The following is a 14,216-nucleotide window of genomic DNA, read 5'->3' as shown; positions in this document are numbered from 1 at the left end:
ATATCGCAGTCCCATGTTCCTAGCCATGCCCTGAGTTCATCTGCCTTCCCTGTTAGGCCCCTTGCATTGAAATAAATGCAGTTTAATTAATCAGTCCTACCTTGTTCTCTGCTTTGTCCCTGCCTGCCCTGACTGATAGCTCACCTTTTTCTCAACTGTACCAGTCTCAGATTGAAATCTTTCCTTACTATCTCCCTGGGTCCTACACCCCCACCCGACACTACTAGTTTAAATCCTCCAGAGCAGCTCTAGCAAATCTCCCTGCCAGTATATTATTCCCATTCCCATTTAGGTGCAATCCGTCCTTCTTGTACAGATCACTTCTACCCTAAAAGAGCTTCCAATGATCCAAAAATGTGAATCCTTCTCCCATACACCAGCTTCTCAGCCATGCATTCATCTGCTCTATCCTCCTATTCCTGCCCTCACTAGCTCGTAGCACCGGGAGTAATCCAGATATTACTACCCTCGAGGACCTTCTTTTTAAATTCCTGCCTAACTCTCTGTAATCTCCCTTCAGAATCTCAACCTTTTCCTTTCCTATGTCATTGGTTCCAATGTGTACAATGACCTCCTGCTGGACCCTTTCCCCCATGAGAATATTGAGAATATTCTGCACCCTCTCAGATCCTGGCACCAGGGAGGCAATACACCATTCTGATTTTTCGCTGCTGACCACAGAAACATCTGTCTGCACCTTGGACTGGACACCCAAGATAATCGATGGCTTGGAACTTGACATACCTCTCATTGCATTACAGCAGTCTCAATACCAGAAATTTGGCTGTTTGTGCTATGATTCCTTAAGAATCTATCACCCCCTACATTTTCCAAAACAGCATACTTGTTTGAAATGGGGATAGCCTCAGAAGACTCCTGCACTACCTGCCTTCATCTCTTACAGTCACAGATGGGTTAACTCCAGGAAAGGTATCTGAGACATGCCCCCCCTTCCTATAACTGCCATCCATCACACCCTCTTGCTCTTGTAAATTCCTCATTGCCTCTAACTGCCTCTCTAAATGATCCATTCAAACTGATAGGATTTGCAACCAACGACATTTATTGGGATGTTCACTTTCACTGCCAATCCACAATTTAAAATTGAACAACTTTGAAAGTGAATATTAGAAATTATTACTTACGTTAATTCTGCAATGCAATTTTCACAAAACCGATGCCCACATCCAGTCTGGTATGGATTGCAAAGTACAAATGAACAAGTGACACATTTGTACCTATCTTCTAATGGTTCAACAAATTGAAGATTTAATCCAGCCTGATATGGGTCAAACCCTAGAGAGAGTGACGTGCTGGAACTATCTTGACGAATGAATACACCTGATTTGACTCCACAGCTATCTTCGGATGCCATCAGTTATGTTGCTCGACAAACCTAATGATTGTTTAAAGATCAATTGTTAGTTGAAATTAAACACTATCTGCTTTTGACTCGTCGGTTGTGTTATGCAATTAAATTATTATTAACACGTGAAATATTGTTTTTATTTTCATGAATTAAGATGATTAATTATGGTATTTCTCCATGAATGGGCTTCTACCTATACTTTGATACTTGTTACATGAGAATTTTTGTTTTTCAATTTCAGAATTATTATTAACTGATGGTGGGAATGAATCTTCAGAATGAATACTCTAACTTATGTCACAGTAACTGATCCAGTAATTGGGGAAAGCAGTAAGTCTCAAACTCTAGTCCACGGACATCTTTCAGGATTTGCAATGTAGTACCTGCCTTATTGGTGGGAAAGCCAGGTGATTACCCAGAGCAAGGATAAGTAATTAAGCAAAACCGAAAGAACTACAGATGCTGGAAATCAGACACAAACACAGAAATTGCTGGAAAAGCTCGACAGGTCTGAAAGACCTGAGGAACAAAGTTGTGAGGAAGGGCCACGGGACTCAAAACGTTAACTCTGAATTCCCTCCATAGATGCTTCTAGATTAGATTAGATCAGATCAGATTCCCTACAGGCCCTTAGGCAAGTCCACACCGACCCTTCGAAGAGTAACCTACCCAGACCCTACTAATGCATCTATCACTGTGGGCAATTTAGCATGGCCAATTCACCTGAATTGCACATCATTTCTGTGGGAGGAAACCGGAGCACCCGGAAGAAACCCACACAGACACAGGGAGAATGTGTAAACTCCACGCAGACAGTCACCAGAGGCTGGCCTCGAACCCGGGTCCCTGGCGCTACCAGGCAGCAGTGCTAACCACTGGGCCACTGTGCCACCCTAAGCTTTACCAGCAATTTCTGTTTGTTGTGTTTGTGTAAGTAATTAAGCAGTGATCAGGGCCACATGTCGTTTCTTCATGCTCCTGCTTTTCTCCACCAGTGCTTATTCCATCCGGATTCCTCAGGCTCCTGTTCTGTGTTTACACTTTCTATAGGCACCCGCTCTCTCCTTTTTCCGGATGCTTCCAAGCTTCTGGTCTGTCTGTTGTCCAGCTCTCCACAGGCTCCACTTTCTCTATAGTGCTCTGCTATATTCTAGACGCCTCTTGCTTTGCTTTCACAATACTCCTGTTCTCCAAATGCTTTCTCCATGCTGTGGCTCTCTGAAAACATTTGCTCTCTTGGTTTATACTCTCCCCAGGCTCCAGTTCTCCTGTTCCTCCCCAGGTTTGTTCCCCCCACGTTCCTGCTCTATATGTGCTCTGGCCAAAAAAAAAAATGACTCTGCAGTAAGTAGCAGACACACTGGGCTGAATCGTACCAGATTTTGGCGAAGTGTCATTTTTAGTAAGTTTCATGAAGGCTTTCTGCCTGTGAACCCTAACAGAATTTCTCCTGCTATCTCCCGAAGTATGTCTCATTGACTATGCACCATTAACTATGGCAGTGCCATTTGTCATATTCTGCCACTCAATGCAGGCATAAGTCACTGCCAGGATCTCCCACAATTCCTGGCAGCATCCTTGAAGCTCAAATGTGCACCCAGTCAAGTGTTGGCAGCCCACAGTTGCTCTGCAGTGTTTGCTTTATTCATCCCAGCATGTCAGTTAGAAGGTAACTGACATCCCACATTACCATGTGGGAGGCTCTGTTAGACAGGGGAGGGAATGGCTGTGGTAAGGTGGGAAGGTGCTTTTGTTCACAACCCATGACATGTGCTCCAAGAGTAGAAAGGTGAGTGCTGGAAAAGCACAGTGGTCAGGCAACATCCAAGGAGCAGAAGAGTCGATGTTTCGGGCATAAGCCTTCCATCAGGAATTTTTAGATTAGATTAGATTCCCTACAGTGTGGAAACAGGCACATCGACTCAACAAGTCCACACCGACCCTCCGAAGAGTAACCCACTTCCCTCTGACTAATGGCCACTAGATTGCAACAATTCCACGCGGTCAGAGCAGCAACCTGGAAAAGCAAAGCAGGTCACTCAGCATCCAAGGAGTAGGAGAGTCGATGTTTCGGGCATAAGCCTTCCATCAGGAATTTTTAGATTAGATTAGATTCCTTAATGCACCTAACGCTATGGGTAATTTAGCATGGCCAATCCCACTTGATCTGCACATCTTTAGAGTGTGGGAGGAAACCGGAGCACCCGGAGGAAACCCATGCAGACACAGGGAGAATGTGCAAACTCCACACAGACAGTCACCCAAGGCTGGAATCCATCCCGGGTCCCTGGCGCTGTGAGGCAGCAGTGCTAACCACTGAGCCACCATGCCACTCTAATGTGGGACTTATGTCTGAAACATCGACTCTCCTGCTCCTCGGATGCTGAGTGACCTGCTGTGCTTTTCCAGCGCCACACATTTAAACTCTAACTCTCCAGCATTGGCAGTCCTCACTTTCCCCGTGTGCCCTGAGATGTTGGTGACTAATGGAGAACTGGAGAAGCGAGTGGCAAGCTGAAGTGGCCAGGTTACTGCTCTGACCGTGTGGAATTGTTGCAATCTAGTTGCCATGCAGTGGGTGGGAAGCTGCATATCGATGAGGTAAGACATAAGGAATGCTATTGCATGCTGTTAGAGCCCTCACTGATTTTTCTTCTTTTAAATCTTTTATCAATTTTGATTTGGGGTCTGATCTGGGAGCTGGGTGCTAAAGATAACTTTTGGACTGTGGTAATCAGCTCATGTTAATAGGAAAACAGACCAAACAAATTTTTGTTTATTCATGAGGCCCGGCTTGGAAGTTAATTACAGGTTGGTTCCTGGTCAAAAAGTTCTGTAGATGTTTTGTCAGCGGGGAGGAGCATTGTGTTTATACAGATAGATGAAGTTGGCCATTAACAAGGTCAGTAGCTGGGAATTTGGTTCCAGCAAGTCTGCAAAAGACTGTAAGCTCAAGCAGAGGGCAGATGTTGAAAAATAACTGTGACCTTGTGGAGGAGATGGTCAGGAAGTCGTCAGAATTGGGTTTTGGACTATTTTCTGTGAGAAGGAATCTGGCTGTTGGTGATCCAGCATGAAGATTTGACAACTCCATGCCTACCCTCCCTCATCAGCTCTTGGAAGCTCAGAGAATAAAGAATCATGTTAGAAGCATTAAGGCCTTAATCTGAGTGATCTGTAAAGGTGGTCTTTATCAACATCTTCAGAAAACTGACCAAGAAACCAACATCTGTAGAACAAAGTATAATGAAAACCACTTAAGTAACCTGCCCACTTTTGTTAGAGGGATTCCCGATTTTCAAACGTTTTGAATTATAAATACTCATGTTTATGAATGTGATCATAAGTTTTAAAGGCACAACCGATAAATACTTCCTAGACTTATGAATGGCTACTTTCCATTGTCTTGAATTGTGTCCTGACTTTCAAACATATCACTGGCAAATAGACCCCAGAAGAAAACCCTGAACCTGACTGTATTTTCTTTTATTTATCGCATAACTGTTTGTTTCACTGTCTGTCCTTTGTGTGAATGGAGCTGAAAACAAAGGTTTTGGGTTTAAAACATAGACTAATTACATCACTTTGTTATTTAATTTTGCCAGTTATTATAGTGTTAGTAAATTGCCAGGTCTTTTGTTTAAGCTACAATGCAGTGTTGAGAATTGTTTATTCATAAAGTCTGGGATTGGTTATTCAAAAAGTCTGGTTGGAAACCATTGGGGTCAATTTTGATGTTTTTTGAAGGTTTTCATTTTATTCTGTTGCTAATACAGAGGTAGAAAGGTGGATTTGGTTCGGTTGCTTGTCTCCACGTCATGACAATGCTAACATATGTAAATAGGCGTTGCACTGCTCACTAGCAAGAATCTGATTTTGTCATTCAACAGTTGGTTGCAATATGGGACTTATGCTCTCAGTACCGAACTGGATGCTCCTCACTCCTGATCTCAAGTGAATTTCCCAACTTTCCTGCCAACACCCAGTCATTCAGGTGCTGGGAAGATTTTGCCAACTCACCTTGCTGCTATCTATCAATAAATTGATAACAATTTCTTCACAGTATTATTAAAACATTCTCTACATGCAGTACTTTGTGGCTGAGTATAATGTGTTACGTTCTGGATCGGGGGCTGTTGGTGCCTGATTCATTTCAAGAGTTTGAAATGCACTGAACTAAGTCACTCAGTTGAGTCAGACCCTTGATCGAAGTCACAGTCTGCGAAGTTCGATTGATCTCAGTCAGGGCAGAAGGTGGACCTTTACCCATTACTGTCTGTTTTAATGATCTGTCACCTAGTCTGGTTCCTATAAGGTGCTTCCCAACCTGGCAGCTGAGAGGCTAATAAAAGGTCAACAGTTTCAGGAGGGGAAGGTACTGAACCACTTTTCATTTAATGATAAACACACATCACAGAAAGATTAAAGCTTTTTATGTTCTTAATCTTTCTGTTGATTTAAAAGCAGCACCTTTGATGCCAAACAACAAATAGGTCTAAAAAAACCTATAGTGGGAGATGTGACAGTATTAAAACAGTTGTTCTTAGCAGCTGCTGGCTAAATATAATTTTCAGTTCTGCAAATTCAGTGCTTTTATTTTACATGTTTGCATTGTAACACTGGTGTTATTTCTCCATTTATCCATACTTATCACAAAGGGACAAAAAAAAATGCTCAAGTAAGAACACAGAGAACAGAATAGTTGTAAGCCAATCTGTGTAACCCAGGCTTAAACATAGTCAGTCAATGACCCGCTCACCACTGATCACTGGGAAGAGAATTCCAAACATTATCTCAGAGAAGAAATTCTTCTGTTCTCTCTGTATTAAATGGGATACCCTTATTTTTAAATTGTGCCCTTGTCCATTTAAAACTCAATTCATTGCAGTCCAATTTAGTATTCTGCTTTATTTTTGGCTTATGTCACAAAAAAAGTCAATATTAAATGATTAAAATTGTCTTCTTTATGTTCTTCACTTCACAGACAAAACAACTGTTGATTGCTACCTCAAGGCCTACTGACAATTCACAACCTTTATTTCATAGAGCTGTTTCGTTAGCCATGTCAGTTTTGATCGACTGCACAATGTAAAGAAGAACTAATTCAATTATTAAGAAATGAAGACAGAAAATTAATGAAAGGCACAGCAGATCTGCCAGTATCCAAATTAAAATTGGCAATTGTAATTTTGGGAGAGAATGCTTCATCACAACACCTTTATCTCTAAAATTACTATGAAGGCATTCATTATGAAGGCATTTGCCTCTCAACCTGACAATCAAAATAAAAACAAGTAGCTGCAGCAAACAGATCAGAAAGGCTTCTAGCTCCAATCTGGTCTGATTTCAGTCAGCATGACAACATAGATACAATTTTAAAAATTCTTTTGTGGAATGTAAGTATGGCCGGCATGTCTAGCACTTATTGCACATCTCTAATTACAGTCATATAATTTTGAAATAGGCCCTTCGCCCCACCATGTCTATGCCAACCAGCGAAAACCAAACTACACTTGGTGGCATGGTGGCTCAGTGGTTATGGATCCAGATTCGATTCCCACCTCAGGCGACTGTCTGTGTGGAGTTTGCACATTCTCCCCGTGGGTTTCCTCCAGCTGCTCTGGTTTCCTCCCACAATCCAAAGATGTGCAGGTCAGGTGAATTGTCCATGCCCAATTGTCCATGGTGTTAGATGCATTACTCAGGGGTAAATATAGGCGTGGGGAATGGATCTGGGTGGGTTACGCTTTGGAGGTCGGTGTGGACTTGTTGGACTGAATGGTCTGTTTCCATACTGTAATCTACACTCATGTCACTTAACTGCACTCAGTCCATAATCTATGGCCTGACATTTAAAATACTTACCCAAAAGCTTCTTAAATGTTGCAAGAGTACCCTCTCAGGCAGCACATTCCATACATCACCACCCTCTAGCTGAAAAAAAAAATTCAGTCTCATTTCTTCTCAAAACCACTTGCTCCTCACCTTGCATTTATGCCCTGTGGTCTTAACCACGTCTGCCTTGGGGAAGAGATTCTCGTAATCTATTCTGTCTATACTTCAATCCAATACTCCCTTAGCCTCCTCTGCTCCATAGGAAAGACACCTAGCTTGCCCAGTCTCTCGTCCTAACTGAGATTTTTCATCCCATGAAACATGCTGGTGAATCCCTAAAGGCTCTCCAATGCAATTACATCCTTCCAATAATGTGGTGACCAGAATTGTATATAGTTTTCTATCTGTGGCCTAACCAATGTTTAAAAAGTTGTAACACGACTTACTTACTCCTATTCTGTGCTTGGGCTCATGAAGGCAAGCATCATGGTGTAGGGTGTGAATGTTGGAGGTGGTGGATAGAGCATCAATCAAGTAGGCTTCTTTGGCCTGGACAGTATCAACCCTCTTGCGTGTTGTTGGAGCTGCATTTATCCTGGCAAGTACGAGTACTCTGCCATGCTTGATTTGTGGCTTGTAAAAGATGGACAGGCTTTGGGAAGTCAGATTAGTTACTCGATGCAGAATTCCCAGCTTTTGAGCTGCTCTTGTGGACATCATTTACGTGCTTGTCCAGTTACAATAATTGGTGGCATTGCTGCCAGGATATAAATATTTGACCAGGAAATCACAGTCATGGTCGCAGCCCAGCAAACGTCTGATAGAAATATGCATGTGGGTGACAGGTGAGCAGAGGATTAATATACCCACATTGAAATCACCTACTAAAGCTCGAATTCAAGGCTCACACATGAATAACGTGCACTTGGACTAAACATTGGTGGGCACACAGAACCAGTGGAACTATGCACTATCAAGGAGACAACAGACTCAAGAGGGGTGGAGAGCAATTTGGCAAGAACAAATAGTAAAACTAACAGTTAAGTGAAATGCACTGAACAATAAACACGTCTCTTTTGTAACCTGTGAATTGAAATTAGTCAGATGTTCCTGGCAATCAGGTAACAACTAAAGATTTAGAAAAATTCCAAACTGACATTTCTACCCAACCCACTGAAACTCAACTACTCTCTGTGGTATTTTCGCATAATTGTGACTCCAAACATTTGGTGGCTTTTCGGATCACTTACTAAAATTCTACTAATCCATTTATACAATAAATCAATATGGTACTGATCATTCAGTAACCAAATAACTTTTAAGATTTGGAAAATAAACTTCTCAGAAGCAATTATCATGTTGATAAATTAATTGTTAAACTTGTAGCCAAAAACATTGCAGCATCAACAAATGTAAGAAATTAGTCATTTGATTCATTGACAAACTTTGTGTTTTTTCAGACATTTGTCAAAAGATGTTCTTCCTGTAAAATGTTATGGCGAAGTAATCAAGATCGTGATGACTAAGGTGGGGGGGATAGCATGTACTGATGTGTTTGTGCGACGACAAGCCATTAAGATTTATTGCTATGCAAAAAGTGATAACATAGTTCAGCAGTCAGATATTGATGTGATTTCTGTGCTCAGCAAAGCAAATACTGCAAGACTCTCTCCAGATCATTTCAGTTTGATCTGAATCACACTGCAGGCCACAATTACTGGTCTCAGGAGCAGCTGCAGTACGGCTCCAGCCTAAGAGAATTATCAACAAGCTAGTCTGTTTGCACTACAATGTTAGACATGTTGATGAGGATTTCACAATTTTCTTTTTACATTGATCAGGCCAAGACGTTTCAGGGAAATGTAAACAAGATTTTTTTTTGTTTTATTATATCAAAAATAAATGACAGGGTATTGTCACTAATTTCAAATTTGGTACTCTACTGTATTTGACAAGACAGTAAATGGGTGAACTATTTTCTTACACCATGAGAATAAAAGTTCAAATAAGTTCCTACTAATGTAATACAATGTGATACGATCTTGTGACATGTTGTAGATCGTGTGATTCTGGGTAACATATTAAACATAACTAGTTATAAATCTTTATCAAAAAGTGTGGTGCTAGAAAAGCACAGCAGGTCACAGCATCCGAGGAGCTGGAGAGTTGACGTTTCGGCATAAGCCTTTCACCAGAAATTCAACTCTGACTCTCTAGCATCTGCAGTCCTCACTTTCTCCCTGATTATAAATATTTGCCTCTTAATTGTCAAGGAGTCAGGGGATAGGATTCTGCTATAGTGGGTGGAGTTGAAATTGTGAAGATTAATCTATCTCCTGAAGAGGTGATTCAGACATTAAACATGTGTCGTTCTTTGTAAATGTATAGCACACCAATAATCTCAAATTAATGTTGTACGCAAGCACTGCATACATAACTGTGCAATAAGTGTGTATTTAGGTAAACATTTACATGTCCATTAAAATAGTGGACAACTCTATTAAAAGATATTTATAAGCAGGGTAATTTCAAAGCAATAGAGTCCATTTTTATTCTCAAACAAAATATTTAAAATGCTGAATTATAAAAGCTTTATGTTGTTTCAAATATTTGCTCACAGTTCCCAGATATTGCTAAAATGCAATAATATCCAGTATAATTGTCCTACAAAATGGCTTTTTCTTTTAAAACCATCTTAGATTCCCAGAATGCAAACTAAATTCATAACATTCCTGGATCTCGGGATCCAGGGAACAACACACAAACCATCAATCCATGACAAGCCAGTGTTCCCTCAAATCAGACCATAAAGGGTTAATCTTTCCACCAGCTTCTGTCCTCTCTCTCTCTGTCCCTTGAGCCCTTCAATCAGTGAATGTAATTTACAGAAGAATGTCTTCTCTCTCACTCACTCTCACATAAACATCTTCCAACTTCCTTCCTATGTCAGTTTTTTCCTAGCCTGCAAGGGTAATGAGACATTCACATTCCAGCACAGTCAGGATAAGGGAACAGATCTTCATAAATTCAAATCTGCTCAGTGTGGTATACATGAAAATATAGCAGGTTTGTTCTATTATGTGCATATTCCACTCAGCTTATTAAATTACAAGTTCTTTTCCTATTGAGTATTAGTTTTGTTAAGAGTCTTTGATATAAACCAGCAATTTAGTTATCAGACACCCTACTGTGAAGTATGCGTGCCTCCACCCTCTGGAGTGAGAAGGAAGTACTGCCACACATTCCACAAGTGAACAAATGTTATCACATTATTTATCCCGATCCATTTACACTAAGAACTATCCATAGGTCTATTGAGGCCTTTAACTGACAGAGTAAATGGCAATTAAGATCCTCAATCCATTTCCACTGCCATACAACACCTAGAACTTGTATAGTGGCCTCTAAACAAGCACCTTACCGCATTCTCTGCGGCAAATGCACATCTAAGACTACAAGCTTCTCAATAGCAACACTGATCTGACCTTAATTCTGTCTTGTAATCATATGACCACTTAAGTATTCACTATCACCATTAATGTACATCAACAGGAATCTGCATGAGTTGGTACAGAATTAAAAACAATTGTTTCCCTTTCAAGCAAATCAGCTTAATTAGCAATGACTAAGCCCCCCAAAAATGCGACTTACTCTCCTTTAATGATATCCAATAACCATTCTTATTTTAGCTCCATATCCAACAGAAAATGTCTTCTTTCAGCTATTTTAAAACATATCAGGTAGACTTGCTTTCTTGTAAAATGCCAACTTGTCTCAAATGTCTCAAGATTAACTTCCTCAACGTGACACCATTTCCCAAAACCATTTCTGCTCCATCGGTTGAAGTACTTGCTACTTAACAGGATTGAGGGTTGCTGGGGGATTAGTGTGGAGAAAGTAGGTTGGGTAAAGAACAGTCTGATCTGATGGATCAATGATTGCTGGGCCTGTTCCTGGATATGATTATTATTAATGTGCATGTCAGGTAAAGAGAACAGTACAATTAAGCATTATTTAGATGATATACCCAATTTGGGTCTCCTTACATGATGCATTGATAAGCAACCCCTGAGAAAGATACAGAGAAGACAGAGTGGGAGGGTTTTTTTATAACCTTCACAGAATTATTGGGCGTTCAACGTATGTTGAGTGACAATGCCTTCCCACTCACCACAGACGCTTTCATCATAACATGGGGATGGTAGAGTGGGTAAGGCAAATAACAGGCCACCTATCCATAGGCCTATTGAGGCCTTTAACTGACAGAGTAAATGGCAATTAAGAGCCTCAATCCATTTCCACTGCCATACAACGCCTAGAACTTGTATAGTGGCCTTTAAACTTTGGAAACAAATTTCCCCAAAATAATTTTGGTCACTTTATGTTTCTTGAAGGAAATAAGGTGACTCAATGCATGTATAAATCATATTATGACAAAATACACCGGGCCTGATGGACCAATTGAGTCTTCCTTTGAGTTGTAAATTCATGTATTCTATTCAAGAGAAAGGGTACAGGCACTGCCTTAGTGCCAGAAAATGAAATCTTCAACAGCAACTCCGTTGCCATCGCTGATGTTGTCCATTCCGTTAAATACTAATTCTTCACATTTTGATAAATATTTAAAGTATCCAAAAACACAAGAATGAGAAACAAAAATATGCTTTTCCAAAATTTAAGTGAAACAAGCAATTTTAGCAAATCAACCTGATACTTTTATATTCGAAATCCTTGATTGGAGTGAAACCAGTTTCAAGGAAATTATTGTTCAATTTTTTTTTTAAAGGGAGATGGAGACAGATTCTTAGTGTGCAAGGAGGTGACAGATTACCAGAGGTTGGCAGATATGTGTAATCGCGGTTACAATGAGATCAGGCATGACCTTATTAAATGATGAAGCAGGTTTGAGGGGCTAAGTAGCCTACTCCTGCTCTTAATTCATAGGTTGATACGTAATTATTTCCTGATAAAATCGTTTCTGGTGCATCAAGGACGAGCATATTTGTTACTGCAGTTATTGATTATTCATGATGTAGCAAACAACTTCAGAATCTGGGTCTATCCAACAGAATATCAAGCCTCTTCCAGAACAATTGTACAATGATACATTCTTCAAAACCACCATATAACTTCTCAACAGTATGCTCTTGTAGCACCTAAGTATTAGAAACTCTTAAACCACAGAATCAACCCTGGTTAAGCTCACACATTACACACATTTTGTTGCAGCAGGACATGTGACAATGCCTACCATTAGTTAATTTAGCCCTTGCAGGTTTAGATAGTTAAGTGTGAGCTGGTAGCATTACTCTGCAGAAGGAGAAACAAAACAGCTGGCACCTCCATGAACAAGGCAAGCAACTGTTCATCAGACTGAAGACTTCTCAAATTAACAACACCAGAAAGGAAGTGTAAATTCGGGTGGCTGAATTCAATGTCAGATCAGATGTAGAAAGATAAAGACAGAGAAAGAAAAAAAATTGATCCAGAAAGGAACAGAAAGATCATGAACCTTGTTTTGTAAATGGATTTTTTCATTTTTTAAAAAAATCTCCAGCAATTAAAACCTAAAGAATGAGACTCTACACTTATAATAATTATTTTCAGTGCTGATGAGGTTGTATACGTAATTAACACTTATCAAGTGTTAAAAACATATTTAAGACTGAAATGGACACAATTTTGTATCCTATGATGAGTTTAGTTTATATCCACTAGACAAATACAACAAAAGCATACACTTATATGCTGCTTTTAATGTAGCAAATGGATTTCAGATTATCAAACGAAGTGTGATATCAAGCCACACAAAGAAAGACTATGATACCAAAAGTTTGTAGATATCAGGGTCAACGTAAAGGAGCAAGGGATAGGTGCATAGAAATTTCAAGGAAGGAGTACCTGATCTTCAGGATGAAACAATTGAGGGTACAGCCATCAATGGTAGAGGAAAGAAAATTGATAATCGACAAGACATTAGAATTGTATGGATGCAGAGATCACGATAGATTCCAAGGGGCTCAGATTGGACAAGGCTACAGAGATGTGGATAGATGAGGTCATGGAAAAATTTGAGAATAAGGATGGTGTTATCAGTCAAGCAGCAAATGTGGGTCAGCTAGCACAGGTGTGACGGGTGAATGAGATTTGTTGAAAGGTAAGGTATGTGCTGTAGAGGTTTGAACAATAAAGCTTGACACCATTTGATGCAATTTAATAGCAAACTGGATGGTGAGATGTCAACTATATGAAGCAATGACAGAGCTATACGACTTGGACAGCAACTTTTGGATATCTTGCCTGCTCCTGAAAACACAATTTCATTAACATCTGAGTAACAGAGTACCACTGGCCACACACTTTTTTTAATACAAGAAAATCCTGACAAATATAAGTTGATATTCAAAAGCTAGAAACAGAATTAAAAGTGCTGAATTACTTAGTCGCACTTTAGCACTATTGTTTTGAGGCTCAAATGTGATGGTACAGTAACTATTCTGCTTGTACAATTTATTGTTTCTTATTGTAACATCCAACTGAAAGAATATTTCACTGCTTCAAGCTAAATAAAGGCCTTAGTGATTTTGCAGGTATTAATTTCCCTCACACTATTTTATTGAAATAACTTTGCCTTAAACAAACAATCTTAAAAGTAACTCAGAATCCACAATTGGTCAAGGTTTGAAGGAGGTCTATGTCTTTAATCAAATGATTCTAGAAACCAAATTTATCTCCATTTTAAACCATGTGCTTTAAGTTGTTCAAATACTTTCAAAATGATTTTTTTAGTAAAATGTTGGTTGTCAGGAGGCATGGGATAGAGGGAAATTTGGCCAGTTGGATAGAAAACTGGCTAACCGGTCAAAGTCAGAGAGTGGTGGTAGATGGTAAATATTCAGCCTGGAGCCCAGTTACAAGTGGAGTTCCGCAGGGATCAGTTCTGGGTCCTCTGCTGTTTGTAATTTTTATTAATGACTTGGAAGAGGGAGTCGAAGGGTGGATCAGTAAATTT

At 40.0% G+C, this 14,216-nt stretch overlaps 1 protein-coding gene across 3 annotated transcripts in view; it reads right to left on the bottom strand.

Moving 5' to 3' along the window:
- Nucleotides 1-14,216, bottom strand: part of LOC122552801 (TNF receptor-associated factor 5-like) — a 67,978-nt gene that overhangs the window by 31,558 nt on the left and 22,204 nt on the right. For all 3 annotated transcript variants that reach the window (XM_043695758.1, XM_043695760.1, XM_043695759.1), the window contains exon 2: nt 1,146-1,396. In XM_043695758.1, coding sequence (XP_043551693.1) covers nt 1,146-1,375 — 230 coding nt within the window. In that variant the 5' untranslated portion in view covers nt 1,376-1,396. The remainder of the gene's footprint in view (nt 1-1,145; nt 1,397-14,216) is intronic.

Source organism: Chiloscyllium plagiosum, chromosome 9 (assembly GCF_004010195.1).
Source record: "Chiloscyllium plagiosum isolate BGI_BamShark_2017 chromosome 9, ASM401019v2, whole genome shotgun sequence".
In the NCBI taxonomy this organism is placed as follows: Eukaryota; Metazoa; Chordata; class Chondrichthyes; order Orectolobiformes; family Hemiscylliidae; genus Chiloscyllium; species Chiloscyllium plagiosum.
This window is presented reverse-complemented; position numbering and strand designations above follow the sequence as displayed.